The sequence below is a fragment of the Cryptotermes secundus genome, unplaced genomic scaffold, assembly GCF_002891405.2.
Source record: "Cryptotermes secundus unplaced genomic scaffold, Csec_1.0 scaffold1894, whole genome shotgun sequence".
NCBI classification, from domain to species: domain Eukaryota; kingdom Metazoa; phylum Arthropoda; class Insecta; order Blattodea; family Kalotermitidae; genus Cryptotermes; species Cryptotermes secundus.
Window position 1 is genome coordinate 979,643 of NW_019718027.1, and position 13,888 is coordinate 993,530.

The window sequence follows — 13,888 nt, forward strand, 5'->3', positions numbered from 1 at the left end:
TTTTTGACTACCGCACTTCCTAGTGCTATTGACCTCAAGTTTCCTGTACTCACTGGCCGTTCCCCCTCGCCCTTAGTCACACACCATATATGGCCTTAATCGCTCTCCACTGCTCCCATTGGTCCGTTCTCCCTAACCACCCCCCCTGCCTACTTCGTATATAAGCAGCACCTTCCACATCCTATCACCACAGCTACTGCTCTCCGCAGCTATTCAACTGCTCTGAAGATGGAGGCGCTACGTTCCTCCGAAACGTCGGCCAAAACGAAGAATACACGGTGCCTAAACCCAGAAGACAACTTTCTTCATTGTCATCGCCGTGAAAACCTCAAAACTTACATCTATTTAATTTCCTTGAATGTACAAGGTGAAAGGTATAAAGTCATAAATTCCCGATTTTATAATTTTCTTCATTTTCTTTCAAGAATTACTATGAAGGAATTATGTTATGATGCACTGGTAATGAGAGCAGATATTGAAATTTGTTGTTATTAATTATTCTGTTACAACAAATAAGTTATGAAGCAATATGAAGATAAATTCTATAAGATGTTCATAACAATCTGTTTCATGTAGCAAAAAGGAAGAAATATAAAAATTGCAAATATACAGTTCAAATAAATGTCACTGCATTTTACCTGCTCTGCAGTGCTGCGAAGTTTATCCAATCCATTCTCCAAGCGCAACACCTTGCCTGTGAGCTCAGAACTCTTCTGACGAAGCAATTTGGAATAGAGACTTATTTGTTCAAGAAATGATTTAGGTGTAGTGTAATTGTAGCGTCGCTCATTCTGAAGGTACAGCCGAGAGGTGGAGTTGACAGACATGTGAACAAGCCCCATGAAACGTGCCACTGAATCACGGTAGCATTCCTATGAATAAATAACATTGTAGCTGTTGCATTAAACCAAATTTCACCTTACAAAGTTACAGGTTTTACAATTTATTGGCTGAAGAAACATAATATATTAAGGGGGAAGATATTTTTCTTGCCACATATGGCAATCCCTTCATATAAATATACACTGATCCTCAAAATGTATTCAGAGAGATTGGAGGCCAAGATTCTAGAGTACTGTTTGACAAAGAAATTATGTATTATTTCATGTTAAGATATATATTGTCATGTGTCTTGGGTGTATAACGCGACAAATAACTTCGCGCCTTATTGGATATAGCGAATTTTATTCCAAACTCGCTCATACAATCACAAAGTTTACAATCTGACAATTACTGTATAGGGTATATTTCTCAGTCACCTGGCAATGATAGCCTGCATTTCTGATGTGGAAGAAACCACAAATTAGTGGGATTCTTCTACTCTAGAGAGGAAACAGGAATTTAAACTCAACAGATGCCCTAACTAGGGTGGGATCTTGATATTCTTTGCATTTCCAAAGCATTAAGTGAAAACTTTGTCATGTATGAGTACAAAGGAAAATCTACACTACAGTATGGGTGAATATGGAACCTGAGACCCTCTGACCAAGAGATTGCTTGACCCCCAAATCTATGTAAATTGATGTGGGAAATTAATTATATTTATACGACAGTTTTACAATATTATATTATTATTATTATTAGGGTCAAATGAGTAACTAAAGATACAACTGCTTTACTCACAGGTAAGACATCCAACTCTTCCAGAAAACGCTTTGATACAGATACAAGAGCCTCTTGAGGCCATTCATGGAACCAGTTTATAGCTGTGCAGTTGATGATGGCAGGAAATTTTCGAGCACGTACACGCAAGGTGGAGCCAACAGGGGAAAAACATAGTACTACTTTCAACTGGCGACGGACACGGTCTATGAAGAACTTCCAGCAGTTCTCCCGTGTGTCTAACATACCAGCTCCTTTCACCTATTACAAAGAGTGACAGTTTTCCAGTCGCTTGAAATGTATATCAGGAGTATGTACTGCTTCTACATACACTGCACTTTTTCATTTAGCTTAGCAGTCAACACTCACTTCTAGAAAAGAAATTCATTTCCATAAAAATCAGTCAATGAGATGGACCACTTGCTGACCCATTGTCTCAACCAGTAGTCCTTCACAAGGTTGTCTATGATACTCTACAGTACAAGCAGTATCATGAAACAACCTAAATGTCAATCAATCAAATGTCATTATTTCCTTCTTGTTTCAGTAAGTAAACATATCTACCATCATTATTACGGAGGACTTTCTAGAGTATTCTGTCATCATGATGAATATATTTGTCTCTGTAACTTAAAATATGTATCATTCTGATTCACACTTTAGCTCTTCCATAATGGTTTGGTTCTATTTATAGTCCTTTTAGATGCATTTTGAAGTATTATCACATTAATTTAGTTTCAGTATCTGTGATTTAGAACATGTCTGTAGCCTTCACTAAAACAAGTTTCACTACTACACCTGACTGTTTAAAGAACTGGCATATTATAAATTCCTTTTTTCATATTATACTGATTGTAAAATTAAGAAAAAATTATACACATATTTTAAAGCAATGTGTAAGAGGTCATATTCGTCCCTGATAGTAGTACTTGCCTCATTCCGGACACCTGCAATAATATTTTCAACATCATCATCTCCAAACAAATCAGGCACTTCACCAGATGCTAGCATATCATTAATAAGAACCAGGAAGTGTTCATTTGGTACTTGTGCATCTGTCATCAGGAACACAATCCCAACATTCTTTAAGCCTGCTTTCAGGTAAAGACCAGACAGTTCATTCTGCAACACAGAGTATTGTAAAATAAAACTGTCAGCATCTTGTAAATTATAATTTATTAAACTGTGTTTGTATTGCCATTCTTTAAATATTAATGTGCTCTTTAGATATTTGTAACATACTTTCAAATCTGGAATTCCATAGCCTTTGCGTAGCTGGATCTGTGACACCTCAAGGCTGGATATGAAAGCGGCAAGTCTTGCCAATGATTGTTTTCCAGATCCACCTACACCGACCAGTAGTGCACTTCCTCGGGGAGACTCCAGGATGCGATTAATTCTGTATTATAAAACAATCACAAACTGGCGATATGTCAAATAAGCCGACTACTATAAGAGTAACAGATTCACAGAATTATTTGGTTTCTGGACCTTTTGCATCATCCAGAATTCTAGGTAACAGAGGACATGACGTTTTGGAAACTGGATCTGTTTCCGCCTTCAGGTGAGAAAGGAAGAGACCTACTCAGTTGGGCCCCTTAGAAAGAGCTAATCTCAATCATTGGATTGAGGCCTCTATTACCTAGAGTGCCCTCTATTACCTAGAATTCTGGATGGAAAAAGTCCAAAAACCCAGTAATTCTGTGTGTCATCCATCATCATCATCATCATCATCATCATCATCATCAGAACCCTTTAGAATCTACTATAAGGTTATTGTATTTTCATTTGTAACAGGGATAAAAAAACGGTTATGAAATAAAGATGACAAGTCCAAGGCAAACATATGTGGGCAATTTGTTATGGTGGAATGTATTATAAGAGAGATATATTATCAAATAATCTATGATGCGGTGTAACCTGTTGAAGAGGAAATGTGCATTTGTGCTGGACTTGGTGCCAGCTTATACTTACATATTTATCAATGAATTATTTATTTCTTATTTTCTTGCAAATGGAATTAACACCAGGCTGTTATTACCTGCAGACATGCATCATGGCATCTTCAAACAGCACCAGGTTGATGGCAGCCACCAGATCATTGTAGCTCATAAGGGCATCCTGAAGAAGCACTGCTAAAGACTCCCAGTCCTTCACTTTCATGTATTTGGGCTCACCAATGCCCTGTGCAAAATGGCAGTATATATTGGGCTTCTCTGCCAATAAAGACTCATCCATCTCCTGAAATATTATCACTATGTTCTATAATTGATAAAACAGGAATATGTAAACAGATGGCATTAAGTCTCTAAAAAGGCTTTCCACTTCAGTCAATGTATCCTTTAAAACAATTCATAAATGCATCAAATGTACAATTTGAAAATACAAAAGATGAAGAAAAATTAAACAATATACTCATACATCCTGTGATTCTTTCTGTCCTTTAACTCTCTACATTGACACTTGCATTTGTTATATCTGGTAGAATTTTAAGATCTCACATCAGTGGTTATGAAGATTTCTATCTTCTGGGATGTAATGCTGTGTAGCTGGTTGACATTTAATGGACTACACAACATTACATCCCAGAAAATAGAACTCTCCATTACATGTTGATGCTGCCAGGTCAGTTAAATAAAATTCTCTTTATACACTGTTTTCCTATGTTAAATGCAGGAAAACATATTTAACTGTATTAGCCTGTATCTTGACAATAAGGCAAAGGATTAAGTATCAAAAACAGGGAGCAACCAATGATACAGTTTAAAGAGTATGTAACTCAAACTCAAAGTTCTTAATGTAAGTTAAGAACAATGCTTTTCAACAAGTGTTTCACGTCATATATACTAACCTCAAAGTTCTTTTTCACTATGTCAACTTGTATTTTATTGTACGTTTCAATGTCTTTCTCGTCTACAAGCTTGTCACCATAAACACGCTGTGATTCATGCGTCCAGAGTCTCACAAAGTCAGTTGGCTGAGGCAGACAATCATTAGTGCTGAACAGCAACCCCTACAGAGGAAGAAGATTTCCATATTACAGATTTTCTTGCAACAGACCTTGTAAAGTCTGCTTTCAATTGTCTGTAATAACTGAAGGGATACAAAAGTCAGACAATGCAATACCACATACTGACAAACATTTTAATTTGCACAAGGAATATCTTTCTGTATATGAATCATAATTATTTGCAGCAGCTATGTTTGATAATTTGGAGTGCAAACCACTTGCAGACACTGCTGGTACTCTAAATCTAGGGGGAAAAAAATCTATGCACTCATGCTGAATTTGAGTGTCAGTAACTTTCCTCACTACTTATGAATATCCTGAGTACTTCAGACCAGAAGATGATGGTTTATAAACAGTTAGTACTGAATATAAAGGTAAAGGTAGTTATCCCTGTAACAGGTTGTGGAGGCCCATAGAGTTGTAAGAAGTCCAGATTCTCACATTTCTAGACAGTTGGATCACATATGCCGGAGGGGTTGTCGGCCTTATGTGTCAGTTGCTCTTTACCCCCAGGAAGATTCCTTGTACTCATTTCTCTTAGAGGCTGAGTCAACCCCAGGGCCATAGTGAGGCTGGAAGGACTACTTCAATTCAAATACTCCAAAGACATGATTGGGAACTGAACACGTGACCTTCTGGTTTGTAGCATGTGCCCCACTAGAAGTGAATATGGTGTGGGTAAAAAAAAGAGCAATATCAGAACAATTTTGTTCAAAGTGTTTGATTAGCAAATTTCTATAAGGAATGAAGGCAAATAAGATTGAAATGTGGCACATTTTGCCATGTCTATAATTGGTTGATTTCAACCAGGAATAGATCTAGTGGTATGGGAGCATATTCCCAACTCCTCTTCATTTAAACATGAGTTCCTTAGCCAAAATCTGTAAAAGAAAGGTCTTTCCAACCTGCTTTATATAGTGAAACTCTTTCACACATGCTATGCACTCCAGTCTAAAAGACTATGTTTGCAACCTGTTTCAAGAACCATATAACAGCTGCTTCTACTCTTCTTATTGGGTCTTCTTTAAAGGATTAATGCCCTGTCAGGTGTTGATAGTATCTCTTGGGGATGCTCATATTACTTAGCTACCCCAAACAAACTGCAGGAGTCACTCATATGTCTATGCAGACAAGTACACATGTACACACACGATACTGGATTCAGAGAAATATTGCAGAGGCACTCACTGCTAAGTAATGGCACCAATCTCAGACTGCTACACAAGCGCATAACAGTCTAGGAAATTTTGGGAACTGTGTTTTCCCATTTGTCCACAACAAATCAGTATACAGAGAGCTGTTGAGCTAACAGTGTTCCCAATAATTCTAATTATCAATTTGAACCCCGTGTATCTTCATTATCACGTGAGAACTTCAATCATTATTATACAGGATGCATTTTAGTCCCCTGTCACTCTCCTTTGAGTGCACAATCCCTGCTTCTTCACTCTGTAAGGTTATAATACACTGTATGTCTACCTCCATTTTACTTCCCCACTGACATCTCTATTCCAGTAGACAGTGTGAGGTTATATTTCCTGATTGCCAATGCACAATGTTCTGATAATGCTACTGCTGCTCTCTCTCAGGTGTGGGGAAAGGAATTTGATCCTTATGTCAAGGGCAGGAAGACACAGGACGTATTTTATTAAACCATAACGAAACAAGAAAGTGACAGTGACACAGTTTAGTAATAGGTGAATAGTAATTAATGAGAAATTAGGACACAGAAAAATAAATATCTGAATAAATGAAAGTTTCATAAGGACATAAGAAAACTTATTTAAGACCAAATATAAATGAAGAGAGAGAGAGACAGAGATTATAAATTTAGAAACTGAGATTAAGTATACAGGAATTTTGTAAATTAAGTTAAGTACATTAAAATTAATTTTTGTATAATTCGAAATAATACACAGAATTTTTAGACATACGAGGACTGTATATTGCAACAACCTAGTAACTAGTGGGTGTTGGGTTGTGAAAGAGAACTAAACTCAGTTAAGCAAAAAAAAAATTAAATGATTTACGATAGAATACCTGGAAAATATTGGACAAGTCTCTGAGATTGAAGATGTAATGAAACTTGATGGCAGTGGGAAGGAACACTTGAGTTACTTTGTGATGCAAAGCAAGTGATGCTGCAACAATGTTGGGTGTCAGCTTCAGCACTGACATGGGAAACCTGTACTCTGGGTTGGACATATGCTGCGACAGTATGGAGTGGTAAATGGTGTTAACTCCCTCTGTTCCAGGAAAGCTGTCACCAACACAAAAGTATTACAGGATTATTTTTTTTTCAAGTTGTTTATTATTATGGCATAAAGATCAAAATGGGAAGTGTTTAAAGTTCTTACACCACATTGAAGAAAATGGAAATATATGATAAATACTGTATGTTCTAATGTTGTATTATATCTTATATATATATACATATGGTAGGTTATGTAGTTGCAGTGATGTGTAGGGGTTTCATATGCTTGATTTATTGTTGTGGATTTATATGCATTGTTCTGTTGACTACTTGCCGATTCAGCAAGCTTGTGGTGTGATAGGTTTTGTATCCACTGGCTTCGGCCTTGTATGGATGTGCTGGAACGTGTAATAAATTATTATATTCATAAAATTTTTTGTAACATATTTTTGTAAATGTCTCAAAGAAACACACTGGCCTTTTGGTTTCTCTTTAATGGCATTCGTTGTACCTTATGGGCTGTCAGAGTGATCTTCAAGAATTTGAGTCCACTTTGAAAGTCTGTTTCCATTACTATATATATATTTCAATTGATGGAACTTGATACATAATTTGTAATTTTCAGATAATATCCACCAGTACAGTGGCTCCTACCTGACTGCAAATACACAGAAGTGGCGTTGAAGACGTGGATTGATTGTGAAGCTACCAGCTGTTGGATTCATGCAGGCCACATACTGACACTTATGAATGTCTTTAAGTGTCAGTTTATTACGATCATACCAATGACTGTAGTCAAGGTGCTGACGAATCAGCGTGTGAGGCTGCACAGTTCCATAGAAGTCTACCTGTAAAGCAATTCAATTAATACAGCCTTAGTGGTCTCAGATTTTGCAGTGTATATGATTCTGAACTTCGGACTTAGAACCTTCCATTTACTATTAACCACTAGGCCAGAGAAAGTGTACATTCACTGTGTAATAGAATTATGATGGTTTTATATTACTGCAGTCTAACAGAAATATATCACCATATTTTAAGCGTTTTCAGTTGTGTAATATTTTCACATTATAATTCTAAAACACAGTGACACAAAATTTTGTTATTTGAATTCATGCAAAATTTCAAGGTAAAATTTGAAAGCCTGTAATAAAGGCAGTCATTTATTTTATAACAAATATAAAATACATACATGACAGTGGACTTCAAAATTCCCTTAAAAGGTCTTAAAAATGAGGTTACTAAAATGTACGAAACAAATAAATGTACTAAGGTTATGGTCTTCTTCTCTGAAAATGGAAAGACTAAGTTCTTCTGAAATTCTGGTACCCATCTACAAAGACAAAATGCATCATGAGGCCAGAAAGCTGAAACTGTAATATTCACCACTGGCAAGAACCTCAAACTAATTTAATCCATTTATATCCATACCATCCATTCTTAGTTTCACCAATTTTCTGCCAGGTTTCTAATACAGGTTAGATAAAAGCATAGGATTAGTTTTTTTAGTTATAAACACTGCATTTTAGCACATTTATGCTCCCAAATATGTAAAGATATCTGCTGATAGATGTAGGATAAACACAACTGTTAAAACTATTCAGCTTATTGGTTTTAAAATCAACAATCTCAGTAATATTATACAAAGATGCACTAATCCTGGAAGAACAAACTTTCATTGCCTGTTACATAAAATGACACATTTGCTAGACGCTGCTGAAGATGATAAAGGATGTTGGAATCATCATAAAAAACGTTTCAGAGAAACAGCTGTTGATTTTTGAGATAAATATTACCTTTTGACATGACACACTGAAGAAACTTTAATCCCATGTGAGAGACTGCATTCCCATATAGACGATGTACACAATGCACATAAAATGATGTCCTGTATAAGAGCCAACTGCATAGAACTGTGAACCGATTCATTAATTCTTTTTATAGACATCATTTTACATTTGTGAAATCCTTACTAATTATGTGAAATTGAATTGTGCATGTATATATGTATTGTATGATTTTTGACAAATTGCACATCCGGTAGGTCATCTGACTAACTCATGGATCTATGGAATGCTATGTATGTATGTATGTATGACCATTTTAAAATTCTATAAAAATAATTCATTAGTACTCATTCATGCCGAGGTTTAGTAAACATACCTCTGGCATATTCATGTCATCAATGAAGTACACAAGAGTCTTGTTACCAGGTGGACCATAATTCCTGCCTGCTTTCTTCTCTAGTGGCTTCTCCAAAATCTTCTGTAGCATTTCTGAAATGTTAGAACTTATTTAAAACTTGAGCTAGATTTAAATGAAATTAAGAACTTGTTCAGTTGTTCCACTAAGAGTATAAAAAATGATCCAAACTCTACAGTACCTGATGTAGTATAGAAATTAAATGGCACATTGGCAACTGCATAATTTTCAGACAATGATGACAGTTTTCCACAGACCAATACTGTCTTCCCCACACCAGCATTACCCACCAGCATCACTGGATGTCTCTGTTCCATCAGCAAGTCTAAGAAGAAACGCACTCTAATAGATTCTGAAGTGTGGACCAATGCTGCCTGAGAACAAAAAATCAGAACTATTTTCATTTGACTTCTGGATGATGTACCTATTTGGCTCAACTTAATGCATATTTACATCACAGAACACCTAAAATGGTGTGCCCATGCTTGATTTTTAAGAGCTAAGCTATGCAAAGTAGTTTATATGATAAAAACATTAAAAGAAATTATAAGCCCATATATGATAAGAAATATGATGTGATGTAGTAGGATTTGAGGTTCTTACAGCACTTGTTATGAACAGTTCTATCTTCCAGGTTATATTATCATGTATGTCACTAAGAGTCACTGAAGGTTCGAAGGCAAAAGCTTTGTTAGCTTCTTCATGCCAGTTCTTTGCTTGGTGTACTCTGCACCCAAGAAGATGGAGGAAACATGTTCCTCCAGAACATCCGTTGACTTTCAGTGGATTACACGATGTTATATCCCAGAATATAGAACTCTTCAAGTCATTACCATAATAAAGATGATTATTTTCACCTTCATATGCATCAAATCTAAAGAGTGGGATGTGAAATTCAGAATCAAGTACCTGCAATGGCATATCTGGATCAAGTGTGAAGACAGGAAGCTGTTCGGTCCAAAGCAAGAACTCTTTAGTTTCTGTATCAATATAGTAGTCAAATACAGTGCCTTGGGCTGGAAACTTGACAGTCTTGAACTCAGTGACCCACCACTTGGTGAATTCCACACGGTGGTCAATGGCCTATATAAACAACAACATGAACTACATCAGAGGCACCCAGAGTCCAGGTCAGTGTAGGAGAATGCACTTCCCCATATAAGAGAAATTATTATACAGCATTGATAAAGCTATTCACCATTCATATACTAAAGAAACATGAAACATTCTTTCAAAAAACATCTCAAGTGAATCAACTACATTCATATAAATTAACTTCCTTCCTTTGTAATCAGCCCAGTGCCTAGTAAAAGATGACGCCCCAGACTAGAAAAAGCTGAAGATCAGACAATGCGCTACCTGGTTTCTGCTGTCACATAACTCGTGGGACAGTGATAGATAAGTACTGAACAACCCTGGGATGATGAATGGCAGGGTAAAACTGATGAAACTGAAAAAGCCGTGCTCCAGAGCCACTTAATCCATCACAAATCATACATTAAGTCACCAGGGACTGGACCCATGGTTCAGTAGAGAGTAGCCAGGACTTGAATGAATGAATGTATGAGGGGCAGGCCTTCTTGGCCCTTGCACCGCAACCTACAGTGGTCTATTGTGCTTTAGCCAGCACTTAATCACTTGAGGCATGGCACAGTCTCATATTCCTAACTAATAAAATGCTCATTCTGGTGTACACGAGAGTTAAGAAATCTATGTACCTGGTCTTGAAACATTGCTGCTCCAAATGCCCATACACAGGCAAACACAAAGTAAATTTCATACCACTCCTTTGGACAATCTGGAATGGAATTACATTTTGTTTCAATGCAGCGTAATTTAAGATTACCATTCCTATGCATGAGCAAAATAAAACATGAGAGATATGTTTCTGGTCTCACTGTACACATTCAATTGTTAACCTCTAAGTTTGTGAAAATTGCAATTTCATTATGCCATAATTATATTAACCATTATGATTTGAGGTTCTCACAGCAGTGGGTATTAAGATTATGGCCTTTTTGCAAATGATATAATGCAGTTTGAAAGATGGCACCATTGCTTCAGATGAACTTGTTAATTCCATCTTCAATCAGAACACTGTACACTCTTTGAGGTATATTTGATATAGGAGTTCACTCTACTCCATCTTCTGGTGATTAGTCATCAGTATTGAGGCATGATGGCCAAAAGCTGAAATAGTTCAACAGAGGCAGCCATTGCTAAACAATTGCATAGGAAAAAACGTTTCCACAGCAACAAATTAACAAGCAATAATAGAGTAAATGTTGGAAGCGGCGCTTTCTATGTGGTCTATGATGAAACTATATTGATAGGATCAACTTGCTGTCGGCAGTTGCTCTGGCAATGACAGATCCACCCTCTCATCATAGAGAGTGCCCCACATCAACAAGTCTGCAACTGTCATACAGTAATAAAGATCTAGTCTTAAGTCTCAAATGGGTGCTTTACTTCAAGACAAACTGGCAATGTGAAAGTTATGGTGATTCTCATGTATGACTGTGATAGTGTTATTCTAACGCATACCGTTTCCCTGCAACAGACCGTCAATGTGCAGTATTACTGTTCATTTTTGGAACACAACCTGCAACCAGCTTTGAGAAAGAAGTGGCGACACTTTCTGCAAAATCCACCCATCAATGCTGCATGCAGCGCAAGCTGTGGCTGATTTGTTCAAACAATGGGGCTGGGAAGTGCTGTACCATTCACCATACTCCCCAGACTTTAGCCCTTGTCACTTCAACTTGATTCCTAAGATGAAGGAACCACTTTGTGGCATTCACTTCACAACTGTTCCAGAGATTCTTCAGGAAGTAGACCGCTCCATTTGAACTAACAACACAGCAGGCACTGCTAAAGGTATTCTAGGACTTCCACATTGCTGGCAACGGGTTGTACACAATGCTGGTGACTAAAATGAAGGACAGTAAAACTTCGAAACATGCATCTATTTTGTATCAGTTGTAAATAAATAGTTGCCATTATTAAAGTTCCAATCCTCGTAATGTTTGCTATTAATGTTGAAAATTAAAAAAATAAAAATGTTTAATTCCAACCAATAACTTGAGAGGAGTATACCCAACATCAGTAACACTGTTTATAACAAATACACTTCATACAGGGGACAGTGTTCAACATAAGATGATGAAGATTCTATGGTACATAAAGAACATAATAATATTATTGTAAACTTGGATGGAGAAAGTAAATGTATACAGAATTTTGATACAGAAACCTCTTGAAATACAACCACATGGAAGACTGGAAAGAAGATCAAGAGGGAGATGATAACCATTCATCCAGATCTTAGGGACGGAATGTGCGGACAGGAGGTGAGGGAAATCAGCACAGGATGAGGTCCAACAGTAAGCTTTGGTATTAGCAGTACTGAACCTCCAGGTTCTGATATCAAGTTCTGTGCACCAGAACAAGCTTAATACTGTGAGATTTGACATTCTCATGGTGGTGACTGTTATTATTACTTTCATCTTGGATGAGGTGTGATGTGCTCCAGTTTAGCTATTAAAGCTTTGGAGGAGTCTCCTGCCTCCATCTTGTGGTAGTAAAGTAAGCAAGGACTTAACTTTCTCATATCTCCTACTATGGCATAATCAGTACAATGAATTCTCTCATTCATTCTACTTTGGGAAAATGGCCCTTAAGGGGCCAATATTCTCTACATTGTTCTTCTTATTCCTTTTGGCTTGCTCATAGCCCTGATCCCAGTTCTTCTGTTCCTTAATCTATTTACATGCTTGGCTTACTCTTCTGGCTGCAGATGGAGGCAGCAGGTTCTTCTCTAGACCAGGATCAAGTGAATGAAAATGATTTCATGAATTTTCAACATCAGCAAATTATTTACTGAGGCTTAGTAGGGTAGTGTATGTTCACATAATTGCCTTACCTGGAGGTGTATTTGCTGGTGTAAGAAGGCAATGAAGTAAATGACACAACATTTGTATATGCGCCATCTCAGTGATAGGAGTTATTTTCTTAAAGCGTACTCTCATATTTTCAAGACAGGAAGGGATGTATTTGTCAAAAAGCATTACAAGGTTAGACCTCTCTGTAGAATTCACTCTTGTTTCAAGCCAGCTTGACACATATCTGAAATGTAAGCATTAAGTTTGAAATAATTCAAAATATCAATTACTGCTATGGAAATCGTTCATATATTTTTCCTGCTAGTATTTAAGCAACAAATTTTCAATGGCAAAAGAATAAACAAAAATTTGTATATTTAAGGACACTACTTTAGAGATATTTTCTGAATAATTTGACTTGAGATTCTCATGGCAGAGATTACGAAGATTACTGTTTTCCGGGATGTGATTCCGTGTAGTCTGGTATATAGTTACCAGTATTATGAAGGTCCTTGCTTTTTCCATCTTCTCCCCTGAAGATAAAGCCAGCAGATTCCTCTGTAATGTTGATAACTATCTATCAGACTATACAGCACCACATCTCAGAAGACCATAACTTTCATTTGAATTGTTTGGTTTCATAACATTAGATTTTGTTTTGTTTCCAGTTTATCTCTTAGGTACTAATATCCACATTTCTCTCAATATACTGTATTTGAGAGAGGTTTGCTCACGGGTTCCATCCAAGATCTTGGGGGTTTATGTAGAGTATTCCAGCCCGAGACACGGTTGCTGGGGTAGCTGTACGCAGGTTTGAGATCTCAAACAGCAGCCTCATTACAGGAGTAAGGGCTATCCTCTCATTGCTGGCAAGGGTCAGAATCTGAGGAAACAACATATTCAAAAGTTACATGGACAAAAATGGCATCAGTTGAGACAGAATTAGAATCTCATAGAGCTGATAAAAAATGACTAATGAAGTTCTCAATTTCCATTAGC

The 13,888-nt window shown here is 36.9% G+C and overlaps 1 protein-coding gene across 1 annotated transcript in view; it reads right to left on the reverse strand.

Annotated features, from left to right (window-relative positions):
* LOC111863007 (dynein beta chain, ciliary-like) overlaps positions 1-13,888 on the reverse strand; it is a 124,625-nt gene that overhangs the window by 37,722 nt on the left and 73,015 nt on the right. Inside the window, 14 exon segments of the mRNA XM_033750747.1 lie at positions 639-872; positions 1,624-1,863; positions 2,536-2,724; positions 2,845-3,001; positions 3,644-3,843; positions 4,454-4,615; positions 6,653-6,872; positions 7,461-7,654; positions 8,970-9,082; positions 9,190-9,382; positions 9,918-10,091; positions 10,727-10,806; positions 12,931-13,133; positions 13,624-13,772. Coding sequence (XP_033606638.1) covers positions 639-872; positions 1,624-1,863; positions 2,536-2,724; positions 2,845-3,001; positions 3,644-3,843; positions 4,454-4,615; positions 6,653-6,872; positions 7,461-7,654; positions 8,970-9,082; positions 9,190-9,382; positions 9,918-10,091; positions 10,727-10,806; positions 12,931-13,133; positions 13,624-13,772 — 2,508 coding nt within the window.